Source organism: Manacus candei, unplaced genomic scaffold (genome assembly GCF_025592945.1).
Source record: "Manacus candei isolate 608988 ecotype Guabito, Panama unplaced genomic scaffold, ASM2559294v1 h1tg000174l, whole genome shotgun sequence".
In the NCBI taxonomy this organism is placed as follows: domain Eukaryota; kingdom Metazoa; phylum Chordata; class Aves; order Passeriformes; family Pipridae; genus Manacus; species Manacus candei.
The window spans coordinates 534641-561664 of NW_026138222.1; the positions used below are offsets into that span (position 1 = coordinate 534641).

Sequence of the window (27024 nt, forward strand, 5' to 3'; positions counted from 1 at the left end):
AGCACAGTCACCTGCTAACGAGAGCCAATTAGTGCCTGATTCCCACTGCTCGGGAAGGCAACAGGAGGACGGGAGCCACTGGCCTTCCTGCTCCTCCTCAGATCCCAGCCCAGCGCTTGGCTAATTGGCACGAGGATGAGCGAGGATGTAAAGCAGGAGATCAGGGGTGGGGGCATCCACAGGGAGCTTGGGAGGCACAGCAGGGGAACTCAGTATCCCACAGCATCCCACAGCATCCTACAGCATCCCACAGCATCCCACAGCATCCTACAGCATCCCACAGCATCCCACAGCATCCTACAGCATCCTACTGCATCCCACAGCATCCCACAGCATCCTACAGCATCCTACTGCATCCCACAGCATCCTACGGCATCCCACAGCATCCCACAGCATTCTACAGCATCCTACAGCATCCTACAGGATTCCACAGCATCCTACAGCATCCCATAGCATCCTACAGCATCCCACAGCATCCTACAGCATCTCAGACCATTCCACAGTATCCTACAGCATCCTACAGCATCCCACAGCATCCCACAGCATCCTACAGCATCCCACAGCACCCCACAGCATCCTACAGCATCCCACAGCATCCCACAGCATCCTACTGCATCCTACAGCATCCTACTGCATCCCACAGCATCCCACAGCATCCCACAGCATCCCACAGCATCCTACAGCATCCCACAGCATCCCACAGCATTCTACAGCATCCCAGACCATTCCACAGCATCATACAGCATCCCAGAGAATCCTACAGCATCCTACTTAATCCCACAGCATCCTACAGGATTCTACAGCATCCTACAGCATCCCACAGCATCCTACAGCATCCCACAGCATCTCACAGCATCCCACAGCATCCTACAGCATCTTACAGCATCCCACAGCATCCCACAGCATCCTACAGCATCCCACAACATCCCACAGCATCCCACAGCATCCCACAGCATCCCACAGCCAGCGACCCAATGTGAGAATTCCCAGAAGAGGAGCAAGACGCCACCGAGACGTGGAGTCCCCACCCCCGGAGGTGTCCAAGGAAGGACTGGACGTGGCACTCAGTGCTCTGCTGGGGATTAGTCACAGGTTGGACTTGATGACCTCGGAGGTCTTTTCCAACCTCAGTGATCCCGAGATGCTTCAGGAAGCTGGAGTGAGAGCCCATGGCCAAGGACACACCGGTAACAGACACAACATCCAGCCAAGGCAAGAGCTGGGATAAATCCAGAGCTCCCTGTGCTCCCTGCAGGGATTAGTCTGGATGTTGAACCACCTCCCTGAAGTCCCACCAGCTCCCCCAGGCCACGGCTCCAGCCTCGCACACGCGCCTGGGGAGGATGGAGCAGAGCTGGAAACCCGAGAGAGACAATTAATTAAAAGGTTTTGTCTCCCTTTATATAATCACAGATATCGATTCTCTCTTTAAAGCTCTCCCTGTGCATCCCAGCCAGAGGAACATCCCCTCTGGTGGCTGGATCTGTGCCTCTCCACCCTGACAGCTCAGAGGGGTTTGTATCACCAGGAAGCTCCGTCAGATCTCAAGAGTCCTACTGAAAAGACAAAATACAGTTTTAGCAGTTGACAAGGAGGATAACGGGATTTCTGGAAATTATGCCTCTAATCCTGCCTATCCTGCAAGATCACAGTCCTTGGGAATTTGGACAACCTGCCTGATAAGCCCAGAAAATGCAGGAATAAGCGACTGCCCCGAATTAACAGGCACCTCACTCGCTGGCAGATGCTCCTCACAAGGTGAGAGGATCCCAGCTGGGCTCAAGGTGAGTGACTGAAGGGACCCCAAGAGGATCCCCAGAGCCCAAACCTGCCTGGAGGATGGAGGCAAAGGTCCAGGTGGCTCCTCCCAAGCTGCTGCTGGCCAAGACAAGCCAATTCAAGATTTCTTCCCTATGAAATAACTCCCAAAGAATTATTATTGCAGGGCACCTCCTGGGCAGTGTCACTAGGAGTGACAGGACATGATCAATCAGTCCCTCCCTGCTTTAGGCACCAGGAACCTTCCAGTTCCAGAAAGTCTGACCTTTAACACTCTGGTTGCTGAGTCCTTCTGTGCCTCTCAAGCATGTGGAGGACTCCAGGGGAAGTGTGTGCACACACCAGCAGGGACGTGCAGATTCACAGCTCAGAGAACCTCTTCTGCAGATCCTTTATTTGCTTTACTCCTCACCTTCTTTATTCACTTTACTCCTCACCCTCTTTATTCCTGCATTAATCAGAAGCCTGCAGCTCACTCCTCGAATCCCACTGGATTTCATCCCCTCAGGACAACGATGGCACCTCTTGGCCAACTCACCCCTCTTGACCCTCTTTGAAGTTCTCCTTTGTGCATTTACCAGGTTCTTTGACACCCCTCAGGCAGAGACACAGAGCTCACCACACCTCTGGGAAACAGCAAAGACCATCCTGGAACAGCCTTTGCCAAGGTTAATATCCCAAATCCTGGAGGTTTTTTCCCAGACCCAGCACAGAGACATCACTGTTTCAATCCCAAACATGTCCATCACTGTTCTGATCTCCCCAAGGCTGAGACTAACGCCCACAGATCATGACCCTCTTTGTCCTTGCTGTTGGAAATCCAGAGTTTCCTCATGGATCCCTCCCTCCCAGGTCCCACAGGCTCCAACCAGTGATTTTCTGTCTCTGATGGTGGCTGTAAATTACCTTCCAGCTCTTGATGGTGAATTTAAATAATTTGACCAAATGATATTCACTCATCCTGCCCACACAATTCCGTGATCCCAGGGGCAGGGGCTGGAAGCAGCCACGGGTGAGTCCAGAACTTACTGGAACTGCCTGGAACTGTGAAAGGATCCAAATGAGGCCAAAGAAGAGGGGATTGCACAGCAGCACATCCCCCGTGCCCACAGGCAGCTGGGAAGGTCTCCAGAGGAAGGAAAGGCAGCTGTCACTCCTCATCCTGCCCCTGGCCACTGCCCCTGCCCGAGCACAGAGGGACAGGGCGAAGGTTGAGGTGGACATTCCAACCCCTGGGGGTCCTGGGTGCTCAGCAGTTAAATCAGCCCTTCTTAGAGAATCATGGAATCATTGGGGTTGGAAAAGCCCTCTGAGCCCTCAAATCCAGCTGTTTCCCCAGCACTGCCAAGGCCACCACTGACCCACATCCCCAAGTGCCACAGAGAACCCCTCAGTTGGGAAAGCCCCCTGAGGTCATCGAGTCCAACCATTCCCCCCAGCGCTGCCACTGACCCATGTCCCATGTGCCACACCTACACGTTTTCTTCCTCCCCAGACATGCCAGGGCAGGTGCCTTCTTGCCCATAACATTTGGGACTGGTGTGTCCAAGCCTGGAGGAAGGGAAGCTGCGCTCCCGGGGCTGCTGCTCCGCTCAGCGGCTCATTCCGAGACAAAAGGGGAAAGGGGAAGTGGCAGCAGCAGCTCCATCCTTGGGGACCATCCCCGAGCTCAGCCCAACGGTGCCAGTGTTGTCTGGGGGGCTCTGCTTGGGAAGGGACCCTGGGCAGAATTTGGGAGCTGGTGCTGCAGGGAGGGACTCACGTGCGACACGGACACGCCGAGTCACCGCGGAGGAAAAGCGTTCCCAACCGAACCCTCCCTGGAACTCAGATGAATTTTCCACTTTGGAAGGAAGGATGTGTCTGTGTCAGATGCCAAATCAGGGGATTCTTTGTGTGGGAAGTGTAATTGATTCCCATTTACTCCGCATCTGTACTCCTTAAAAAAGGGAGCACGTGTGAGTCACACGCCCGGGCTGGTGGTGACGCCTCCGGCAGACGGGCACAGGGACACGCTGTCATCCCTGCTCCCAGAAGGATCCAGGGATCCAGGCAGTGACACAGCCCTTGCAGATGTGGTGGCACCAGGCTGGTGGCTCCTGGTGGCAGTGGGGTGACCCACCTTCAGCCCCAGCCACGGTGTTTGCCCAGGGCTCCAAGTGTTTTCGGGATGAGAAGGTTCAGCTCCTGGCAAAGGGATGCAAAGACAAGGGGTGGAACTGGGACCCAGGGGCTGAAGGTCAACCAAGGCAAATGCAGGTCCTGCACTTTGGGAGGAACAACCCTAGGGACCAGCACAAGCTGAGGGAGCAGCTCTGCAGAGAAGGACCTGGGGGTCCTGGTGGACAACAAGTCCTATCCCTGGAAGTGTTCCTGAACCTGACCTTGGACATCCCCATCCCTGGAAATGTTCCTGAACCTGACCTTGAACATCCCCATCCCTAGAAAAGTTCCTGAACCTGACCTTGGATATCCCCATCCCTGGAAGTGTTCCTGAATCTGACCTTGGACACTCCCCATCCCTAGAAAAGTTCCTGAACCTGACCTTGGACATCCCCATCCCTGGAAGTGTTCCTGAACCTGACCTTGGACATCCCCATCCCTAGAAGTGTTCCTGAACCTGACCTTGGACATCCCCATCCCTAGAAAAGTTCCTGAACCTGACCTTGGACATCCCCATCCCTGGAAGTGTCCAAGACCAGGTTGAACAGAGCTTGGAGCAACCTGGTCTATGGAAGGTGTCCCTGCCCTCCAAGCCCTGTCCAACCTGGGGCTCGAAGCCTTGGACACTCCCAGGAATGGGGAATCCACAACCTCTCTGGGCAATGCTTGAGACCCCTGGGTCTGTGGAACAGGGAGGAGTGGGAAAGAGCAGCTGGAGGAGGCTCTTGGGGAGCTGAAGATCAAGACCTGCGTGTGAACGTTCTCTGAAACAGCCTCAGCAGCCAGATAGAGGAGCAGGGAGTAAAATCCCATGGCATGAGCGGGAAAACGGGGTAAAAAAGCAGGATTTGTGCTGATCAGAAACCAGGGAAAGCTCTGAAAATTGGATTCCCATGCTGGAGAGGAAAACCCTGCTAAACCCTGGTGGAATTGAGCTGCTGGGATTTAACAAGGTTACGGGAGAGCTTTTATCTCCAGGGGTAGGAAAGCCAGGACATGCAGCAAAGCACCTGCTTTGGGATGAGTCATGGAGCCATAAAGAGAGAGGACAGGAGCTGGAAGGCTCAGATAAACCGTGAAGAGCAGTTGTACAAACACAGTGAGAAAACAGAAACCCCAAAGCATCACTTGTGTTCCTCTGGAGAGGAGCTGGAAGTCTAAGAAATAAGGCAGGAGACCAAAATGCTGGGGTTTCATAAAAATGTTGAGATGCTGGGTTCAATGGACAACGTGGTGGAGGAAAGACACAGCAGGAAAATGCAACTCCAAGCACTTGGGAAGGCAGGGCTGGACCTGGGAGGGGAGTGGGACGTCAGGAAGAGCCAAGGGAAGCCAACAAATCACCTCCAGTTGAGCTCTGGTGGAAGGTGACCCTGCCCATGGGCGGGGGCAATGAGATGATCTTTAAGGTCCCTCACAACCCAAAATATTCTACGAGCTGCCACTGTGCTCAGTTTTTAAAAACAGGGACTCCAAAATTCCTAACAATTAATCTGGGTGATAAGAAACTCCCATGGACTGTTAAAAGCAAAGGCTTTTAGTCCTGGAGACTGTTCCAAGACACCTGGTTGGATGCTCAGACACAAACTCCCTGTCAAGAAGGACTAGAAGGGTTTGGAAGGTTATGAGGTTTGGAAGGTTACGAGCAGCAGGGAACGACAGCTAAAAAGACAAAGTTGTATTTAAATGAGAAAAAACCAGAACAGATCTCACGTTATTTTGTTAAATTGAGGCAAAAATGGAGTTGGAAGAACAAGGTGCAGGAAGCCTAAAAACCCGTCATTTCTCACAACCATCCGAACAGAAAACCTGTCAGGGACTTAAAAGCCCAACAGTTAATGGAGCTTCCGAGGAAATGCTCCAAGAGAACAAAGCCAGGGGAGAAAAACAAACTGAAAAGTGCCCCCCGTGTTCCCAGGGGATGAGGATGTCCCTGCCCACAGCCAGGGGTTGGACGAGATGCCTTTGGAAGGTCCCCTCCGACCCAAACCATCCAATGATTCCATGATTGCAGCTTGGGAGGGGGAAACAGGGGGACATGGCAGAGGTCTGGGAGAGCTGGGGTGGGACTGAGGAGATCCCCAGGGATCAGCTGCTCACAGGCTCTCCCACTGCAGGGACTGGGTGGTGTGAAGGAAGCGGGGAGAGGAGCAGAGCAAAGGAGCTCTTGCTCAGCCCCAGGGAAGGTGCAGGACTCACCCCGGGGGATTTGTGGAGAGTAAAGTTTCCACGGGCTTAAAAAGCCACAGAACAAACCCAAGGCAGAAATCCCTCCACTGGGAGAGTCTGACCTGAGCAGACTCAAAAGGAGACACCTGACCCACAGAATCCCAGGATCCCTGAGGCTGGAAAAGCCCTCCCAGCCCATGGATCCACCCTGGGCCCCATCCCCACCTTGGCCCCCAGCCCAGAGCACTGAGTGCCACGGCCAGGCCTTCCTGGGACACCTCCAGGGCTGGGCACTCCAAACCTCCCTGGGCAGCCCCTGCCAAGGCCTCCCCACCCTTTCCAGCAACAAATTCCTCCTCAGCCCCAACCTGACCCTCCCCTGGCACAGCTTGAGGCCGTTTCCCTATTTTCCGGGTCAAAACAAAGCCTTTTCCCACCCCAGAACAGGGAACACCGGGATCTGCACCCAAACAGCAAAGCTGGAACGGCCACAGGTACCAGCAAATGATCTGCCAGCACAGCTGATAGTCTCTGACTGATGCCTGAACTCCGGCAGACAAATTATCCAGCAGCAAAATAAGTGGATTTAAGGATGTCACAAAGCATTACTTCGCGTGTCAGACCTTCCTCTCCGCAGGGAATGAGCAGCCACACGGAGCTCCCGCCCTGTTCCGCAAGATATATGGATATGTATGGATATATATGGAGATATCCATTTAAGGGGCAAAGAAGGGAAAGCGGAGCTGCATCTTTAAGGACTGTGAAAGGAACAGCCTAATTTAATCTATTCCAATAATAAAAACTCCGCTGCAGTTTATCAGGCAACTGCAAAGGGGATCTGATTGAGTTTGAGAATCGGGTCTTGAATCTGGGAATCAGATTAGGAGGGAGAGCTGATGGAAAGAGCGGGACGTGCCCGGGAGTCGCAGCGCAAGAGGATTTCTGGAGCGTGTAAATGCCATAAATGGAGCTCCAGGAGGGAGATAAAGGGCACTTGTGGAGTTCCCATTTCATTTTCCTCCTTGTGAAGTGCCAAACCAACCCCTCAGATGACCAGAAGCTGCCGAGGGAGCGTTTCAGGGGGAGGAGGGACCTCCCTGAGCCGCGTCGGTCCTCTGCGGGACAAACCGACCTCCCAGCTGCCCCAGTCCCCACGGGCTGCAGGGGGGGAGACAGGCAGGACCAGGAAAGGTCACTGCCCGTCCCTGTGAGCCTCCACATTCCTAGGAGGGACGTGCTCTCGGTGCTCTGGAGCTGTGGGACCCCCCAGCCTGTTGGAGATGGGGCAGGGAAGGGTTGTCTGACCCCACCCCACCTCTGCTCCCGGCGGGATGCAGCTGCTGGAGGAACGGGAGCCAGGAGAAGGGGCTGGATTGGGTGACACAGCACTGTGCTGACACCCACCAAGCCCAGCTTCCATCCCAGCTCATCCAAAGACCCTCAGTCTGGCACCTCCTGGGGCCCAGATCTCAGCCCAGCTCAGACGACCCGTTCCCACCTCCCACGGGGACACGTCAGCCAGAGCCAAACCCGAGTGACCCAGAGCCCCAGGAGCCAGGGCTGCTCGTTGGACAGGCTGTTCAGAGCCATCCCTCCTCTTCGAGGCCTCCTCCAGAGCAGCACAACTGAGGGGAGAGGGAGAAAACTCCCCGAAGGAAGAGCAGCAGCTCATCCATGATACTGATGGGCACATCACCCCAGGAAGGGTTCCCTGTCAGCTTTAACACCGAGGGAGAGGATGGAAATCACACCTGCCCTCACCAGAGCTCCCAAATGACACTTCCAATGCAACCAGACACGTGTGAAGCTTCCAGCTGCCAGCAGACACTAAACGCCAAAAGCTTTCCATCCCAACGTGCAGGTGGGAACTGAAACACTCCCCAAAAACTCCAGGCCAATGAAATACAACACCCCAGCAGCAGCAGCCTCACTCCAAGCACATTAATCAGAGAAGCCAAAACTCTGCAGAGCCTCCTGTGTGAGCAGGCAGGCAAACAGGAGCATTGGGAAGCTGCAGCAGCCGGAAAAGCTGGCAAAGGCAATTGGAGCAAACAGGGAAAAGCTGGTGGGGTGCTCAGAAAAAAGAACCCGGAGAAAAGAGGTGCCTTGGGGTGAGAGGGGCACAAAGGCAGCCTGAAAATGAAGTTGTTTTTTGATAAGGATGGAATGCAGGGGTTGGTGGGATAATGGAGACGAGGCTACAGAAATCAGCACATGGAAGTGCAGGCAAATCCCAGAGAGACTGTTGTGGTCAGACAGGGCTGGGCTGGGCTGATCTTTGTTCAGAATGGGGAAGGAGCCAGTGCATGACACCACAATATGTACTTCTGATGAGGTTATGGAATGGAATCAATAAAGTTGGAAAAGACCTTTATGATCCTCGAGTCCAACCATTGCCCCAGCACTGCCACGGCCACCACTGAGCCACGTCCTCAAGTGCCACAGACACATGTTCTTCAAACACTTCCAGGGATGGGGACTCCAAACCTCCCTGGGCAGCCCCTTCCAGTGCTTTAAAACACTTTCTGTGAAATATTTTTCCCCAGTATCCAACCTGACCCTCCCCTGGCCCAGCCTGAGGCCGTTTCCCCTTGGCCTGGCCCTTGTTCCCTGGCAGCAGAGCCCGACCCCCCCCGGCTCCCCCCTCCTGGCAGGGACTTGCAGAGCCAGAAGGTCCCCCCTGAGCCTCCTTTGCTCCAGGCTGAGCCCCCCCAGCTCCCTCAGGAATTCTCCAGCCCCTTCCCAGCTCCCTTCCCTTCCCTGCACACGCTCCAGCCCCTCCAGGTCTCTCCTGGCTGAGGGGCCCAGAACTGCCCCCGGAATTCCAGGGGGGCCTCCCCAGGTCCCAAGTCATGGAAGGCCATTGTGAGAGCAGCAGGTGACTGTCCTACAGAGGGGACAATCGATCCCAGAACAACCAACTCCCACAACACCCACAGCAAATCGGGACCCAAAACTCTCTGTGGCACAAACTATGCCAAAAAAACGTTTCCCCAACAGGTAAAAAGGGGTGATTTTGCAATAATGGGAACCCCAAACAGAGTCTGAGAAGGTCTGAGCATGGCCTTGAACATTCCTCATCCCTGGAAGTGTCCAAGGGCAGGTTGGACGAGGCTTGGAGCAACCTGGGCTGGTGGAAGGTGTCCCTGCCCATGGCAGGGGGTGGCAATGGATGGACTTTAAGGTCCTTCCTACCCAAACTATTCCATGATTGTATGAACATGATTCATTTTGCTCCAGTAAATTAAAGGAGGTTTGAAAGTCCACAGAGTAGAAGCCACAGAGGAGGACGTGAGAGTCACACATTTGTAACAAACATCTGATCCCAGTTCGGGCAAACTTCAGCCTCAAAAGGCAGCTCTGCCCGTGGTCACCTCCATCACCCTCCCAGTCCAGCACTGGGAATCCCAAGATGAGCTCCAGAGCAGAGGGAAAAACATGCTGAGCCACCAGAACCCACTGACCACCTGCACCACAACCTCACCAGGGCCTCACCAGGGACCTTAAATCCCATTCAATCCCACCCCTGCCATGGGCAGGGACACCTTCCACCAGCCCAGGGTGCTCCAAGCCCCGTCCAACCTGGCCTTGGACACTTCCAGGGATCCAGGGGCAGCCACAGCTTCTCTGGGCAACCTGGGCCAGGGCCTGCCCACCCTCCCAGCCAGGAATTCCTTCCCAATATCCCATCTAAAAGTCCATCTGTAATAGATAAATCACTCAGAAGAGACATGACCTGGACCACAACAGGATTTACAGGTCCCTGATTTAGTGAACAGCTGTTTAAAAATAAATGTACAGCTACAAACCCCGGGGTTTTTCTCATCCCTGCTACCATGCAAAATCAGAATTTGTCTCCTGTGAAGCACCTCTTTGCCTGGGCAACACTCATGTAAAACATCAGCTTTTTATCACGCTGGGTTCGTGTAAAAGCATCGGATCCACACAAAGGACACATCCAACCATTTCCCCCTCACCTCGCTCGTTAAAAAAACCTCTGCTCCCTTTGAAGTGAAGCCGAGCCAGGAGCAATGACAAACACAAGAAGCTTCAGACTGGGAGAGATTTGAACAGAAAGATTAAAAAAAAAACACAAACCAATAATTCTTCAGTAGGAGAGCGGCGCAGTTTGGAAAATGCCACTGGTGAGAATTCCGGAAGGGCTCCATGAACGGGGAAAAACTGCCCTCTCCGACGGCAGGGATTGCTGCCCAGGCTGAATTCCAGGCAGCACCAGCAATTCCGTGCCAGGCCATAAAGCGTGGGCTGGTTTGGGGTGCACACACCACGGCCAGGGAGCCTGGGAAGAGCCCGGGCCGTAAATCCCGGCTCGTTGGCGGGGCACTGAGGCTCCGGAGCGGGGTCGTTCCGCAGGATTCGCGCCAGAGAGCTCCACGGGACCCTGGAGCCCTTGGCAGCCTGACAGGGAGACTGCTGCCCGTGGGTCAGGAGCCACATAAACACGAAACCAAGCTGTAAAATTCCTGAAATGTCGCTTGTCACGGGAGGAAGCTCAGCCTCTGCCGCTCCTGGGTGTGTGGTACCTCCCGGGAACTTCCCTGGCTGGACATCCCATGGAGGCAGCAGAGATGTCCCAAAGGTCTGGGAGCAGCACCAGCACCCAGCCCTTGCTGGGATGGAAGGAGAGCAGCCACAAAGTCCATGGAGCAGCAGGAACTTCATGGAAGCTGCAGCCTCCTGTCCCAGAGGCGCAGCCTAAAGACCCTCCCAAAATCCCAGCTCATCCCAGAGCTGCCACTGCCCAAACCAGGACCAAGATCCTGCCAAACTGGGACCACTTCCCAAGCAGGGAGACAAGAGCTGGGATAAAAGAGCCTACAAGGGAGGAGTTCTTTCATCCTTCTGCTCTTGCACAGGACACTTGGGAGAAGCAGGTAAAGACTGGGATTATGGAGCAGCCATCCAGACAGACAGCTTTAAAAAAGATTAGGAGCTGTCCTGGAGCCAAAATCCCCCTGAACAGGCTGTCAGGAGCACGGCTCCAGCCTGCTGGGCACATGCTGGGAATTCTCCAGGTTTGTTGTCTGATGGGCAGAATCATGGAATGGTTTGGCTTGGGAAGGGACTTAAAGCCCATCCAGTGCCACCCCCTGAAACCCAACATTCCACCAGCCCAGGTTGCTCCAAGCCCTGTCCAACCTGCCCTTGGACACTTCCAGGGATCCAGGGGCAGCCACAGCTTCTCTGGGCAACCTGGGTCAGGACCTCCCCACCCTCACAGTCAGCAGTTCCTTCCCAATATCCCATCCATCCCTGCCCTCTGGCACTGGGAAGCCATTCCCTGTGTCCTGTCCCTCCATCTCTTGTCCCCAGTCCCTCTCCAGCTCTTCTGGAGCCCCCTTAGGCCCTACAAGGAGCTCTCAGCTCTCCCTGGAGCCTTCTCTTCTCCAGGCCTCACCACCCTCACAGGGGAGAATTCCCTTAGTAAGAAATTCTTTGGTAATGAATGAAATCCTTCAGTAAAGAATTCCTTCAGTAATGATTTCCTGCACAGCTCCAGCATTCCATTGCTCAGTCCCTGCTCCTCCTGGCTGTGACTCAGCCCTGCAGCCAAGGTTAGATTTAAATATCCTGGACTGGCACAGGTGAAATCACCCCTGGATTCCCTGTACCGTGGCATCCCTGTGCCTTGCCAGGGCTGTTGGCTGCGTGGCACCTCCAGAGCTGAGTTCCCTCCCCATATGGACCATCCCCTGCTCCCCCTGCTCTTCCATCAGCCATAAATAGCCCTGGATCTGCTCCCTCACACGCACAGCGATGCTCTGAGTGGAGCCTCCACCTGCCCAGGGCTGTGGTGCAGCTCCTCCAGCCCCACCACTGCATGAACCACGTCCTCCTCCTTCAGTCCATCCTTTCCAACACCTCTGCAGGCAAGAGCAGCTCCAGCCCCCCACATTCACCCCACACACCCTTTCAGTGAAGGTGGCCCGACGATGCCCAGAACGTTCAGGCCGTGCCTCTGCTGAATAAAAGGAACTGGGATGCCCTTCCTGCTCCTTGCTGTGCTGCCCCTCACGTTCCCAACCTCCCTGTTTAATTTTGGGGAGCACCTGCACAGCGGGAGAAGCCTCCCCAAGGGGCTGGAAGGACAGCTCAGCTCAGCATTTGCCCTGGTTTGTCAGGCTGTGGCCACAGGTGGGGCAGCAAAACAGGCTGAAATCACAGAATCATGGAATCAGTGAAGTTGGATTTATGATCATCGAGTCCAACCATCCCCCAGCACTGCCAAGGCCACCACTGAGCCACGTCCTCAAGTGCCACAGACACAGGTTTTTCAAACACTTCCAGGGATGGGCACTCCAAACCTCCCTGGGCAGCCCCTGCCAAGGCCTCCCCACCCTTTCCAGCAACAAATTCCTCCTCAGCCCCAACCTGACCCTCCCCTGGCCCAGCCTGAGGCCGTTTCCCCTTGGCCTGGCCCTTGTTCCCTGGCAGCAGAGCCCGACCCCCCCCGGCTCCCCCCTCCTGGCAGGGACTTGCAGAGCCAGAAGGTCCCCCCTGAGCCTCCTTTGCTCCAGGATGAGCCCCCCCAGCTCCCTCAGCCCCTCCTGCTGCTCCAGACCCTTCCCAGCTCCCTCAGCCTCTGGCACCATCACGAGGGGTCCTGGAGGCCGGGCAGGCTCCGCTGGGCACCTCCACTCATCTCAGCCGGCCCCATTTTAATTTTGCCCAGTACAATAAATATTCCTGAAGCTTCCCTGGGATCCCAGGCTGCCAGCACAAATCCTTCTGGGAGCTCGGAGGCAAACAGCAACAGTGATTACAGAGACAAAGGCCTGGCAGGGAGGAAATCTCTCCTGGATATTGCTCAGAGTCCCCTCTGGCTCATCCGAACGGGAAAGGCGTCGGGAGCGCAGGTGTGGGAGCAGCATCTCTGGGATGGGGTTACCTGCACAGCCAAGGCAAGGTTGTGCAGAGAAGAAATCCTGGCAACCAGTGGTACCTCCCTCCCCACGGGGATGGGTGGCACTGGGGGCTGGCTCTGGGTGCACACAGAGGGGCAGCGGGGCCGTGTGGGAGCAGCCGGAGCGGCCACCGCTCCATAAGGACCCGGATTGAGGGCAGGAATCGGCCCCATGGGCATGCACAGTCCTGGGGGACAAGGACAGCTGGGCAGGACAGTGGCCCTGGGAGTGCTGGGCACACTCTGGGCAGGTCCCAGAGCTCAGCAGGCAGCGGCAGCCCATGGAGCAGCTCGGGAGCAGGGAGGAGGGTCAGAGCTCGGAGCCAGCCCCCAGCCCAGGCCTTCCAGCACCTTCCAAACTCAGCTCCACCCCAGAGCCTGATCCCTCAGAGAGGGGTAGGAGCACACCTGGAGGGACAGGTGAGGCCCTTCCAGCTGCTTCACTGCCAAGGTTTCGGAGCCCTTTTCCCTGGAGGATGGGAAGGCTGGACCAGATGACCCCGGCCATCCCCTGCAATCCCTGTGCAAACCCCCCCTGGTTTGGGCTGACAGCTGGGACTCCCTCTCCCCACCACGTGTTTCTCCACAACACCCTCTGCACCTCATTCCCCAGTGGTGGAATTGTCCTGGAGGACGGAGCAAGACACCCCTACCCACAACCCCTCACTATCTCACCTCGAAACACAACATCCCACAACCACGGCACCACCAGGAGGGCTCCAGGCAACCCAGTGACCCCAGGGAAGTGGCAACCACCCACCTCCAGGTTCCCCACCACCACCTCCAGGGATTTCTCTGGGAAAAGCAGCCGTAGGGAACAGCTGAGCTGCAGAGACAACTCCAGTGAGCAGCTGATGCCGGGCTGGAAACCGCGGCACGGAGCCGGGAATGAAACAAATCGTGGCGATTTCTTCCCAAATCCCTGCTGCAGGTGGAGCAAATCAAACGGCTCCGACCCTTCCAGGAGCCAGGAAGGGAAAACAAATCATCTCAGGCGTTTAATAAACAAATAAATGAACCCGTGGCTTGGTACTCAGGGCAAAGATCTCATCCCCGCTGCTGAGGAATAAAAGGGCTTGGGAATAGCGGATCTGTTAATATTGTTAAAAGTAACAATAGGGGGGGGGAAAAAGCGATTGGGACAAGGCATTTATTTTATTAAACCCCCCAAGGAGAGGTCAAGAATATTAGAAATAAAGTCCCCGGGTTGGGGTTGATGCAATAACTGCAGGTTTAGCAATTTCGGAAGAAGGATGTTCGTTCAAAGGTGGCAAAGAGCCAGGGATCTTCAGGGAGGAGCTGGAAAAGGATGTTCTCTGTATTTCCTGGCTGCTGAGGAGCTCGGAGCAGTTGTTATGGAGAGTATCTGCCCGAGTGGCCACGCAGCAGCAACCACACTGCCGAGGCTCAGGGACAGGAGGCATTGCAGGGACTGGGGAGGGGAGGATAATCCCTGGTTTCCTCAGCACGTGTCCTGCTCCTGAGGCACATGCCAGGATGAGATATGGGGCTTGGTGGATATTCACCCTGATCCCGTGTCTTCCGCTGCGCCCCTCTGATGGCAGCTTATGGGATTAGGGATAACAAGAGATTGGATTTATCCAGGGATCTGCGGAAGGATCCGGGCACTGACTGGCCAGGGAGCTCTTGGGCTGCATTCAAGACAATTTGTTTTTGTGAAGAAGGTGCAGAAACAGCCCTGGAAGCTCTTTTAGCACTTTGATTCCGAGTGTCTGAACATGTGAAGGCAGAGGTGACGCTCCAGGAACGATCGGGAAGTGACAAACGTTGGGCACTTCTTAGGAAGAAAGTGAGAGAGCCCGGCAATGCAGAGTGAGGTCAAGCTCTAATGGGAGGCAGGATTTCATGGAAGGGTGGGACAGATGGACAGATGCACTCCAGAGGCCCCTTTTAACCCAAGACAGTCATGGAATCATGGAATCACAGAATGGCTTGGGTTGGAAGCTTAAAGCCCATCCACTCCCACCCCCTGCCATGGGCAGGGACACCTTCCACAAGCCTGGGTTGCTCCAAGCCCCATCCAACCTGCCCTTGGACACTTCCAGGGATGGGGCACTGACTCCAAACACCCAACAGAAACTGGGAACCAGGAGTGACTGCTATGGCCAGATGCAAAGGAAGAGCACAACCCAACAGACAAACCCATCTGGAGCCCCCCAAGCATGAGAGGAAATGCCCCACGGAGAGAAGCAGGTATTCATTCCCTAAATACACTGACAGCAAGGAAAACAGTCCAGGAACTGCTGGGAATTGCTGGGAATTGCAAAGAGGGAAAGCTTCCTAGGGATGAAACTAGAAAGAGCAACGTGCTTAAGTCAGGGCTCAGCAGCGACATTTCAGAGGCAGAGAGGGAAGATCATACCTGGAAACCAGAAGCAGGAATTAATTAAGGATATTTGGATGTGCCTGGCTACACACCTGGAAGGGAGGTTAAGAGGAGATTAAAGCAGTCGAAGAACAGCCAAGGCCGCCTTTGAAGGCTCGTGTTGTGTGCCCAAGAGAGCGGAAAACGGCAAATGGTCAGGAAGGGGGAAAGAGAAAAGCTGCAGACACGCCAGCACTTCATTTCTTGGGGGGAAAATTGGAGCAAATGCAAGGCAGAGTGTTTGCTCCGGGCTGGCAGGAAGCGAGGTGGGATCAGGCAGAGGGGATTTGTCACGGGCCAGCGGAGAGAGGAGCTGCTGCTGAGGGTGTCACACACCTCAGCCCTGGCTCCTTTGCTCCAGGATGAGCCCCCCCAGCTCCCTCAGCCCCTCCTGCTGCTCCAGACCCTTCCCAGCTCCCTCCCCTTCCCTGCACACGCTCCAGCCCCTCCATGCCCAGAACTGCCCCCAGGATTCGAGACCCCACCGGTGCCTCACTCACTGCAGGGGCTTCTCCTGCAAGAACTCCCCTTGCAGCTCCCAGGGTCACCTTTTACCTTTCAAATCCACACTGATGGGTGGAAAAATGACACCCACGTGGGGCTGTGTCAACACTGCCTCTCACTTCTGACAGTTTTGGCCCTCCCTGATGCCCGATCCCATCTCTGTCTCCAGTTCTTTAGGACAGAATTGTGGAATCACAGGATGGTTTGGGTTGGAAGGGACCATAAAGCCCCTCCAGTTCCAACTCCCAGGACTTGAGGTGAGGCATCACCAGCTACCCCCCCTGCCCCTAGACCACCCAGACACAGGGTAGGAGGAAGATTCCCTGCTCCAACACCTTCCCACCCAAGGGTGGGAGAACCAGGGGTGTGTGAGGGGTGAGCTGGGCCAGCATCTCCTTCAGCAAAGTGATGGAGGGGGTCAGAGAAGATCCTTGCCAAAAACACAGGCACTACAGAGGGGCTGCAGAGAACAGGACCGGGGCTTACATGGACTGGGGCTTACATGGATCCTGCTAAACCAACAGAATTAAAACTACCCAGGAATCATCAACACACAAGGGCTGGGCTGGGGAGACACGTGGTCATGTAGTGGGATTGGAGGGGGGGAAACCGTGGAGGTTCTCACACGTGGGGTGTGAGTCACACATCACACACTGCAGGGAGGGAGGGAGGGAGAGGAGTTACCAAACACAGCCCAAAAACACCCAGCCAAGTTCTGCTGCCCCACTCCTGCTGCTGGGGCACTGCTCTGGGCACCACGTAGGCACAGCCCTGTCCCTGTGCTGGGACCTGGGGAGGCCCCCCTGGAATCCTGGGGGCAGTTCTGGGCCCTCAGCCAGGAGAGACCTGGAGGGGCTGGAGCGTGTGCAGGGAAGGGAAGGGAGCTGGGAAGGGTCTGGAGCAGCAGGAGGGGCTGAGGGAGCTGGGGGGGCTCATCCTGGAGCAAAGGAGGCTCAGGGGGGACCTTCTGGCTCTGCAAGTCCCTGCCAGGAGGGAGGAGCCGGGGGGGGTCGGGCTCTGCTGCCAGGGAACAAGGGACAGGCCAAGGGGAAACGGCCTCAGGCTGGGCCAGGGGAGGGTCAGGTTGGGGCTGAGGAGGAATTTGTTGCTGGAAAGGGTGGTGAGGCCTTGGCAGGGGCTGCCCAGGGAGGTTTGGAGTGCCCAGCCCTGGAGGTGTCCCAGGAAGGCCTGGCCGTGGCACTCAATGCTCTGGGCTGGGGGACAAGGTGGGGATGGGGCCCGGGGTGGATCCATGGGCTGGGAGGGCTTTTCCAACCTCAGGGATTCTGTGAAGGAGTGGGACAGCAGTGTAAACGTGGTGTAACAACCACAGGAAGGAAAGTTTGGGTCAGATGTTAGAAAACTCCCTAACGGTGAGGACAGAGACAGGCAGGAACAAGGAGAACACCAGGGAATGTCCATCACCGAGGCTTCCCAAGGACGGGATGTGATGTCTGGGCATCAGATCCTTCTGATCCTCCCGGGGCCCCAACGACCCACCAAGCAACTGGGGGGGTTCAGAGCCAATCATGTCAACAACATCCACCCCAGGGGTCCCAACGACCCACCAAGCAACTGGGGAGTTCAGAGCCAATCATGTCAACAACATCCACCCCAGGGGTCCCTCCCAGGAGCAGGTTATGGACAAAGGCAGACGAGCACCGAAGGCATTTGGGGACACGCCGTGCAAGGCTCATCCAAGGATTTCAAGGCCAGGTTGGACAGGGCTTGGAGCAACCTGGTCTAGTGGAAGGTGTCCCTGCCCATGGCAAAGGGTGGAACTGGATGGGCTTTGACATCCATTCCAAACCAAACCCTTCCATCATCCTATGGATTAACCTCCAGCATCGCCCAAGTCTTTTCCTCCCAAGGCCATTGCAGCACGAGGTGTTTCTACACATCATTTCTGGAAAAAACGACACCCTGATGCTAAACCAGTTTTCATTTGAATTCTCTTTGACATCCTGAATATATTTGCAAAACAATCAGAATTTTGCTGCGAGTTTTCACCCTCAGAATAAAGAACTGGGGCGACACTGCAGACACTAAATTTTCTTGATATTTACTCTAATAAAAATCTGACCCAGAATCAATTTTTCTGCAAGACTTTTCAAGGAAGATGTGAGAGGACTCTTGCATGTTTATGGATGCCTTGTCACTTAGCACAAAGTGAAGGGTTTTTTGTTTGAAAATGGAACATCCCTGGGTACTGAGAACCGGGCTGAGATAAGGATCACCGCTCCGCTCCACCGGCCCGCCAGCAAATAAAAGCTCTGTCAAACCAACACAAACACGCTGGGAACCGACTGGGAGAGCGATAAGGCCAATAACAAGTGAAAGGAATACTGAGTCAAACAAAACACCACTGTTAATTAGCTGCTCTAAACACTTGTTAGCACATAACTCTGTGGGAAGTGTCCGTGAGCGCACGGCGGGGGAATCGCTGAGGCTGGACAAGATCTCCAGGATCATCAGGTCAAACCTGGGACCAACTCCCACCTTGTCACCCAGCCCAGAGCACTGAGTGCCACATCTAGTTGTTTCCTGAACACTAATTTTGGGCCTTACATGACTAGAAAGATATCGAGGGGCTGGAGAGTGTGCAGGGAAGGGAAGGGAGCTGGGAAGGGTCTGGAGCAGCAGGAGGGGCTGAGGGAGCTGGGGGGGCTCATCCTGGAGCAAAGGAGGCTCAGGGGGGACCTTCTGGCTCTGCAAGTCCCTGCCAGGAGGGGGGAGCCGGGGGGGGTCGGGCTCTGCTGCCAGGGAACAAGGGCCAGGCCAAGGGGAAACGGCCTCAGGCTGGGCCAGGGGAGGGTCAGGTTGGGGCTGAGGAGGAATTTGTTGCTGGAAAGGGTGGGGAGGCCTTGGCAGGGGCTGCCCAGGGAGGTTTGGAGTGCCCATCCCTGGAAGTGTTTAAAAATCCTGTGTCTGTGGCACTTGAGGACGTGGGTCAGTGGTGAAGGTGGGGGTGGTGGGTTGATGGTTGGACTCGATGACCTTAAAGTTCTTTTCCAACCTTAACAATTCTGGGAATTCCTGAACATGCAGGTTTCCCACACAGGACTTTCACCTCCCTTTAAACTCAGTGTGAACTCCATGATTCTCCTGTCCCTGAAAAAATATACAAGTACCTGAAAATAATGGACTAAAATGCACTTTTCTATATATCTTTTACAAAATGAGCTCATAGCAGACCCCAAATTCCTGCCATCTCCCTCTCTGGCCATATTCCTGCCCTCCCCTCACTGGGAACTGCCCATTTGGGTACAGCTCCTCTTCTCCTCCTTCCTGGCCACCAGCTGCTCCGGGTTATTTTGGGAATACTTCCTAAACCTTATAAATTATAAAAGCCCACAAGATTTTTTTACCCACATCAACCTCCTCGTGTCTTTATAACAAGCTCCAGCAACACCCCAAATTCCTGAAACAACCCCAGGCTGGGAAGCCCTCCTGTATCAGCCTGGGTTTGTGTGGCTTCCCAGCAACTTCCCTGCATCCTCTCTCTCCGTGTGCCAGGGAACAGGCAGAGGTTCCCACTTCCCTCCCATCAGCCACTCGGTATTTTCAATATTCTTCCCATATTTCCTCCCGTTCATCTGGTTTCTAAGGTAACAATCCCGCTCTCCTAAATCTCTCTTCAAAGCAGAGGCTTTTTTCCCCCTCATCCCTGATGGTTTTCAGGAAACCTTTCACCCACCCCGTCCTTGCCACGGGCAGCACTCGGAGGTGCCATCCCTGGCTTTGACCAAGGCTGTTCTCCATCCCACAATCCATCATTGGCTCCTCTAACATCACTCTGTTTTCTCTTGGAGTTGCCTGTGGAGCAGATGCCACCTTTGAGCTGATTGGGAAACATCCTGCAACTTTTCCTGAGTTAAACCATTAATTAAGAACCCCGGTAGGTACTTGACTGGTTCGGTTTTCTTCCCCTGGAGCAGCTATTTTACATTTGCTTTTGTTATTTTTCATTCATTGATGTGTTCCTTTTTCCTTAAATTCCCCACTCAGGTGAGGCCCTCCTGCAGAGCTGCTCCAGCCCTGGGAACAGCAGCAGGAGGACGTGGAGCTGCTGGAGAGAGTCCAGAGGAGGCCCCGGAGCTGCTGCCAGGGCTGGAGCCCCTCTGCTCTGGAGCCAGGCTGGGAGAGCTGGGGGGGTTCCCCTGGAGAAGAGAAGGCTCCAGGGAGAGCTGAGAGCCCCTGGCAGGGCCTGAAGGGGCTCCAGGAGAGCTGGAGAGGGACTGGGGACAAGGCAGGAAGGGACAGGACACAGGGAATGGCTTCCCAGTGCCAGAGGGCAGGGAGAGATGGGATATGGGGAAGGAATTCCTGGCTGGGAGGGTGGGCAGGCCCTGGCCCAGGTTGCCCAGAGCATCTGTGGCTGCCCCTGGATCCCTGGGAGTGTCCACGGCTGGGTTGGAGCAACGTGGTCTAGTGGAAGGTGTTCCTGCCCGTGGCAGGTGTGGAACTGGATGAGTTTTAAGGTCCCTTCCCGCCCAAACCACTCCATGATTCCATGATTCTGACAGGACTCCAAAAGCAAAGCCTGACCCCACAGTCACCAAAAGGACCCTCCTGCTCTCCCACAGCCCCACAGCACACGGGTGGCACAGAGCCACCCCCCTGCACCAGGATGGGTGCCCGTGCCCACCCGACGGCGTGAGCAGCGTTGGAGCCAACATTCCCACTGGAATGACCGGCAAGTGACGGGGAGCAGCGGGATAATCGTGGGATCCACTGTGCTCCCGTACCCACAGGCCACCAGAACCACAAGGACACCATCCAACAACACTCAGGGATGGGACAAGGGTGCCCATCACACAGTGCCAAGTTGGTGGGTTTGGCTGAGCAACTGGATCCGCGGGTGGCACATCAGTAACCACAACACCGCGACAGCCACAACAACCACGACAACCACGGCGTCCCCCATCCCCACGACACCCACGGGTGGGCTGGGACGTGCCGGGCGTTGCCTTCCCTGCAATGTGCCACCTCCCAGGATCAGTTTTCCAGACTCACGTCCATCGTCATGGCAACGGCAGCGCAAGGCGGGCTCAGCACCTTCCGGAGAGCCACGGACACGCCGGGGGCTGGGCAGGGCAGAGAGGGAACCCCCTCGGTGCCTGTGCCAAGGTCTGCACCCGGGACCTTCACCAGGCTCCACTGGCCCTCCTGCCTCCCCCCGGGATCCCGTGGTGCCCGATCCCGTGGGGCTCAATCCCATACAGGTGTATGGGCAGCACACGCTGGCCATGGCACGGGACGAGTTCCCTCTGGCCCTTGGCCAGCCCTGCCCTCACAGGAGCCCTTCCTGCTTCCCACCCAGGGCCTCGTGGTGCCCGATCCCATACAGGCGTGAGGGCACACACCAGCCATGGCACGGGACACCTTCACTCTGCTCCTCTTGGCCAGCCCCACTCCTTGCAGGCACTTCACTGGGCTCCACCACCCTTCCTGCTTCCTGCTTGGGATGCCCCACAGGTGCCCGATCCCATACAGGTGTGAGGGCACACGCCAGCCACGGGACACCTTCGCTCTGTTCCTCTTGGCCATCCAACTCCTTGCAGGAGCTTCACCAAGCTCCGCCAGCCTTCCCAGTTCCCACCTGTGATCCCGTGGTGCCTGATCCCATACAGGTTTGGGGGCACGTGCCAGCCATGGAAAACCTTTGCTCTGTTCCCCTTGGCCAGCCAGCTCCTTGCAGGAGCTTCACTGGGCCCCAGCGTGCTTCCCACTTCCCACCCAGTATCCCATACAGGTGCCTGATCCCATACAGGTGTGAGGGCACACGCCAGCCATGGGACACCTTCGCTCTGTTCCTCTTGACCAGCCAACTCCTTGCAGGAGCTTCACCAAGTTCCACCAGCCTTCCCACTTCCCACCTGTGATCCCGTGGTGCCCGATCCCATACAGGTGTGGGGGCACGTGCCAGCCACAGGACACCCTCGCTCTGTTCCCCTTGGCCAGCCAGCTCCTTGCAGGAGCTTCACTGGGCCCCATCGTGCTTCCCACTTCCCACCCAGTATCCCACACAGGTGCCCGATCCCATACAGGTGTGAGGGCACACGCCAGCCATGGGACACCTTCGCTCTGTTCCTCTTGACCAGCCAACTCCTTGCAGGAGCTTCACCAATCTCCACCAGCCTTCCCACTTTCCACCCGGGATCCCGCAGCGCCCGATCCCATCCGGGCACGGGGGCACGACCCACCCACGCCACGTCACGCCCTCTCCCCGCTCCCCCCACGCCCACCCGTACCTGGCCTTGCCGCGGCTGCTCCTGCGGAGCGTGGGCAGGTCGGCCTCCTTCTCCTCCTGCACGCGCTGCAGGGAGGGCGAGCGGCTGTGGGCGCTGCGGGCGCTGCCCGGGCCGGCCAGGCCGCCGTCCCCCGCCGCCACCACCACCCCGGCCGCCGCCTCCTGCATCTGCACCAGCAGCTGGGGCGGGAGGCTGCGCAGCGACGGCACCGGCGAGTAGGACGCGCGGCTCTCGGCCTTCAGGTTGTTGTCGCTGGCCGAGCGCTGCAGCAGGCGCGGGGACGCCAGGCCGCCGCCGCCCAGGATCCGCCGGCGCTTCGTGTAGCTCGGCGTCTCTCGGAAAGGCACTGGGGGAGACACGGAAAGGGGGGTGGTTAGACCATGGGAGAGCGGGCGGCGTTGGCCGCGCTCGGGCTGGGAGGTGGTGGTTGGTTGGGAGGTGGTGGTTGGTTGGGAGGTGAGGGTTGGTTGGGAAGTGGTGGTTGGTTGGAAGGTGAGGGTTGGTTGGGAGGTGATGGTTGTTTGGGAGGTGGTGGTTGGTTGGGAGGTGGTGGTTGGTTGGGAGGTGAGGGTTGGTTGGGGGGTGGTGGTTGGTTGGGAGGTGATGGTTGGTTGGGAGGTGGTGGTTGGTTGGGAAGTGGTGGTTTGTTGGGAGGTGGTGGTTGGTTGGGAGGTGGTGGTTGGTTGGGAAGTGGTGGTTGGTTGGGAGGTGGTGGTTGGTTGGGAAGTGGTGGTTGGTTGGAAGGTGAGGGTTGTTTGGGAGGTGATGGTTGTTTGGGAGGTGGTGGTTGGTTGGGAGGTGATGGTTGTTTGGGAGGTGGTGGTTGGTTGGGAGGTGGTGGCTGGTTGGGAGGTGATGGTTGGTTGGGAGGTGGTGGCTGGTTGGGGGGTGAGGGTTGGTTGGGAGGTGGTGGTTGGTTGGGAGGTGGTGGTTGGTTGGAAGGTGGTTCACATGATGGGGGAACCACCAGAAGCTCAGGATGTGCCGTGTTGGGAGGGACATGCAAGGATCATCAATCCAACTCTTGGTCCTGAATAAGACACCCCACCAATCCCACCCTGTCCCTGAGAGCATCATCCAAACCCTCCTGGAGCTCTGGCAGCCTTGGGGCTGTGCCCACTGCCCTGGGGAGCCTGGGCAGTGCCAACCACCCTCTGGGGGAAGGACCTTTGCCTGAGATCCAACCTGAGCCTGCCCTGGCACAGCTCCAGCCCTTCCCTGGGTGCTGGCCCTGGTCCCCCCAGAGCAGAGCTCAGTCCCTGCCCCTCCTTTTCCCCACTCCAGGAAGATGTAACTGTAGTGAGGTCTCCTCTCAATCTCCCCTTCTCCAGAGAATGTATGTGGGGTTGAGCTGGGAGGGCGGGAATGGCCAGGATAGAGGAGAACTCCTGTCAGGAAAGATAGATTTTCCTATAGTCTGTTTAATGAGTCCATTTCCATCCCAAAGTTTAACAGACTTAAAAGTTTGTGGCAACACCCAGCGGGGAACCCGGAGTCAGGCAGGTCCGGTCCATTCCTGGTGCCACCCCAGTGGCCAAAGCAAGGGACAGGCACATCACAGGGAGTCTCCCATTCTCCTGCTCCAAGCAGGCTCAGGAACGGTGCAATCCCAACTAACAGGGACCTCCCACCCCTTCTGCATCCAAAACATCCCTTCCAAGGCCACCTCTCCCATGGCACCTTCCGCAGGGGATTCCCGAACACGCTCCCGTGGGCTGCAGGGGACGGACCTGCCCGAGGCCCCCAACCTGTGTCATCCATGACCCAACCCCCCTGAAGGCCCTCCCCAGCCGTGCTGTGCGGCCACGCTCGGAGTATTTTTCCGAGGAATATTTTCAGTTCAAAGTACAAGAATTTCAGGCGCCCGTAACTCTCCCTGTTGCCGTAGCAACGCGATGCCTTTGCTCCCTCATGAGTTCCAACCACGTGCAGGGGGGAATTTCTGCCGGCAGCGTCCACGTTCCCAACCTCCTGCCACCACCACCTGCCCACAGCACCCCCATCCAGCAGGAAAAACAGGTCGAAACTCCGGAAAACTCAGAAAAAAAGGGTTGGAAAAGCCCTCAGGGATCAAGTCCAAGTGTCATCCAGCACTGCAAAGGGCACCGTTAACCCGAGTCCCTGAGTGCCACATCCACACGTGGCCTTGGGATGTCCCACCAAGGCAGGACAGGGCTCACCAAGCTGAGTTCACGTGTCACCCAGGCACGTGACAGATCTCCAGGAGACAGTTCAGTTTTGTACTAAATCAGTTCCACAAAACCAATTCGGGAAAAAAAAACGTGAGAAGGGAATATCAAATGGGTGCCATGTCCAAACGGTGCTGGAAGGTTTAAAAATCATTAGGAACTGGAAGTAGCCACTGGAAATGCAAGGGGGTTTCTTGAGGTGGTTTGGAGTGCCCAGCCCTGGAGGTGTCCCAGGAAGGCCTGGCCGTGGCACTCAGTGCTCTGGGCTGGGGGACAAGGTGGGGATGGGGCCCGGGGTGGATCCATGGGCTGGGAGGGCTTTTCCAACCTAAATGATTCTGTGATTCTGTGATTCCAAACTGGCCATGGGAGTACATCCGTGGTGGGCTTGCAGGGACCAACAGCACAGGGGAAACCTCAGAAACTGTGTGAGCTCACAGCCTCAGTGCCCAGCCTGAGCTCAGCATGGTCCTGCCACAGAGTCCACCTGAGCCTGCTACACCTTCCAGGGCCTGAAGGGGCTCCAGGAGAGCTGCAGAGGGACTGGGGACAAGGCAGGGAGGGACAGGACACAAGGAATGGCTTCCCACTGCCAGAGGGTTAGATGGGATATTGGGAAGGAATTGCTGCTGGGAGGGCGGGAAGGCCCTGGAATGAATTTCCCAGAGCATCTGTGGCTGCCCCTGGATCCCTGGAAGTGTCCAAGGCCAGGTTGGATGGGGCTTGGAGCAACCTGGGCTGGTGGAAGGTGTCCCTGCCCATGGCAGGGGTGGCACTGGACAGGCTTTAAGGTCCCTTCCCACCCAAACCATTCCATGATTCCATGATCCAAGCTGGGGAGCAGTGAGGCCCCACAGAGGTTGTCCCGTGGTGCTCCATGAGTGGGCAATGGAATATTCCTCCCCCCATCCTGGGAGAAGCCAGGAATGTCATTCAGCCCTTTCCAGGTCACTATCCTGGTTACCCCAGGCTGCCTTTGGTGTGTTTTATAAGTTAATTATTACTTTTTTGGTATTAAGTGGTTAGGAAAATAGTCCTAACTGTATGTTGAACCACTCTTACGAAGTTTCCCATGGAATTATCCTGTTGGAGAGCTGGGAAAAGGAAATTAGAAAAAAAAAAAAAAAGGAGAAAAAAATAAAAAGAAAGAAAAAGAAAAGGAAAAAAAAGGAAGAAAAAAAAAGACAAAAAGTAAGAGTAGGTTTTGTCTTGCAAGGCAAGGTCACCATGCAGGAGACCCTGTAGGTCTCCTCTGCTCCTGTTTGTCTCAGATTAACTGAGCAGGAGTGAACCTGTCCTGGGCCTTGCCCTCCCCACTGGGACCAGCACAACCTCCCCACTGGGAGATGTCAATGGGTCAGGGCCAGGGGGGTGGTGAGATATTCCCAGCAAGCCCCAACCACCAGGCAGTGAGGCACAAACAGGTTGCTCAAGGACTCCCTGGTAAAAAAGAAGGTACTTTATAATTCCTGACACAGGTCAGGGCAAGTGCTTTAGCTCAGCCTGTCAAATAAATCACATCCAGCCACCACCTTCCACATTCACAGCGCTCCCTCCCAGCACCAAAGTGACAGGATCCAGCTGAGAGACAAAGAAAATCTCAACCTCTGCCTGGGATTCACATCCAGAGGAGGAACAGAGGGGCTGGAGGAGCAGCCCAGGGCCACTCTCCAGCCACTAATCCATTTATCACGACATCAAGGGCAGGAGTCCCCGAGGCACAACATTTACAGGAGTGAACGTGAAGGTATCGAGGTCACAGAACAGGTTGTGAAGCCAAAGTTTCATAGAATCCCAGAATCAGCTGGGTTGGAAGGGACCTCTGAGATCCTCCAGCCCAACCCTTGATCCAACCCCGCCGTGGTTCCCAGCCCATGGCACTGATGCCACATCCAGTCTGTCCTTAAACACCTCCAGGGACGGAGAATCCCCCACTTCCCTGGGCAGCCCATTCCAATGGCTGAGCACCCTCTCTGCAAAGAAATTCTTTCTAATATCCAACCTAAACCTCCCCTGGCACAGCTGAAGACCCAGCCCTCTTGTCTTGCTGATGGTTGCCTGGGAAAAGAGCCCAACCCCCCCGGCTCCCCCCTCCTGGCAGGGAGTTGCAGAGAGTGAGGAGGTCTCCCCTGAGCCTCCTCCTCTCCAGGCTGAGCCCCCCCAGCTCCCTCAGCCTCTCCTCCCAGCACTTGTGCTCCAGTCCCTTCCCCAGCCTGGCTGCTCTTCTCTGTCCCTGCTCCAGCACCTCAATGTCCTTCCTGAGTATTTCATTCCAGAGGCATGTCAGGAGGACAGAGGTGTCACTGCAAAGGCAGTTCCTTCAAAGACAGGAGGGACCTGCACTGGTTGTATCATTTAATTGGCCCTCGGGGGGGCCTCACTTGCCAAAGGGGGGCTTACAGGCAAGGGACTCCCAAAAACGAGGGAGAAAGCCCCTTCCCAGCCCTGTCACAGCAGCACAGACCTTCAGCTGATACATGTGTGCGTTGCAAAGGTGCCCAGGCTCTCAGGTGTCCCATCCCAAGGACCCAGGTGTCCCCTGGGTCAGCAGAGGTTGAGGTGATGGACACTTCACCTGCCCCGAGCTGAGCGCTGAGCTTGGCCATGGCACTGCCTCAGACCCACTTCAGGGCACTGTGCTGCCAGGGAGGCAAC

The 27024-nt window shown here is 56.2% G+C and overlaps 2 protein-coding genes and 2 long non-coding RNA genes across 7 annotated transcripts in view; 2 read left to right on the forward strand and 2 right to left on the reverse strand.

Moving 5' to 3' along the window:
- SHANK3 (SH3 and multiple ankyrin repeat domains 3) overlaps positions 1 to 27024 on the reverse strand; it is a 265082-nt gene that overhangs the window by 134781 nt on the left and 103277 nt on the right. For both annotated transcript variants that reach the window (XM_051773642.1, XM_051773643.1), the window contains exon 12: positions 22181 to 22526. In XM_051773642.1, coding sequence (XP_051629602.1) covers positions 22181 to 22526 — 346 coding nt within the window. The remainder of the gene's footprint in view (positions 1 to 22180; positions 22527 to 27024) is intronic.
- On the reverse strand, positions 4532 to 12911 carry LOC127463814 (uncharacterized). The gene is made up of 2 exons (XM_051773734.1): positions 12438 to 12911; positions 4532 to 6412 (listed from the first exon to the last, which is right to left on the reverse strand). The coding sequence occupies exons 1-2, from the start codon at positions 12723 to 12725 to the stop codon at positions 5729 to 5731; spliced, it is 972 nt and encodes a 323-aa protein (XP_051629694.1). The 5' UTR covers positions 12726 to 12911; the 3' UTR covers positions 4532 to 5728.
- LOC127463830 (uncharacterized) overlaps positions 16136 to 27024 on the forward strand; it is an 82948-nt gene continuing 72059 nt past the window's right edge. The window contains exons 1-2 of the long non-coding RNA XR_007901013.1: positions 16136 to 17009; positions 18746 to 18812. This is a non-coding gene — a long non-coding RNA (uncharacterized LOC127463830). The remainder of the gene's footprint in view (positions 17010 to 18745; positions 18813 to 27024) is intronic.
- LOC127463827 (uncharacterized) lies at positions 22531 to 23113 on the forward strand. 3 transcript variants are annotated; one of them, XR_007901007.1, is made up of 3 exons: positions 22531 to 22636; positions 22673 to 22888; positions 23087 to 23113. It is a non-coding gene; the product is annotated as an uncharacterized LOC127463827 (long non-coding RNA). The 3 variants fall into 3 exon arrangements; XR_007901008.1 differs by lacking the exon at positions 23087 to 23113 and having other exon boundaries at positions 22673 to 22798; positions 22835 to 22952; XR_007901009.1 differs by lacking the exon at positions 23087 to 23113 and having other exon boundaries at positions 22673 to 22744; positions 22835 to 22942.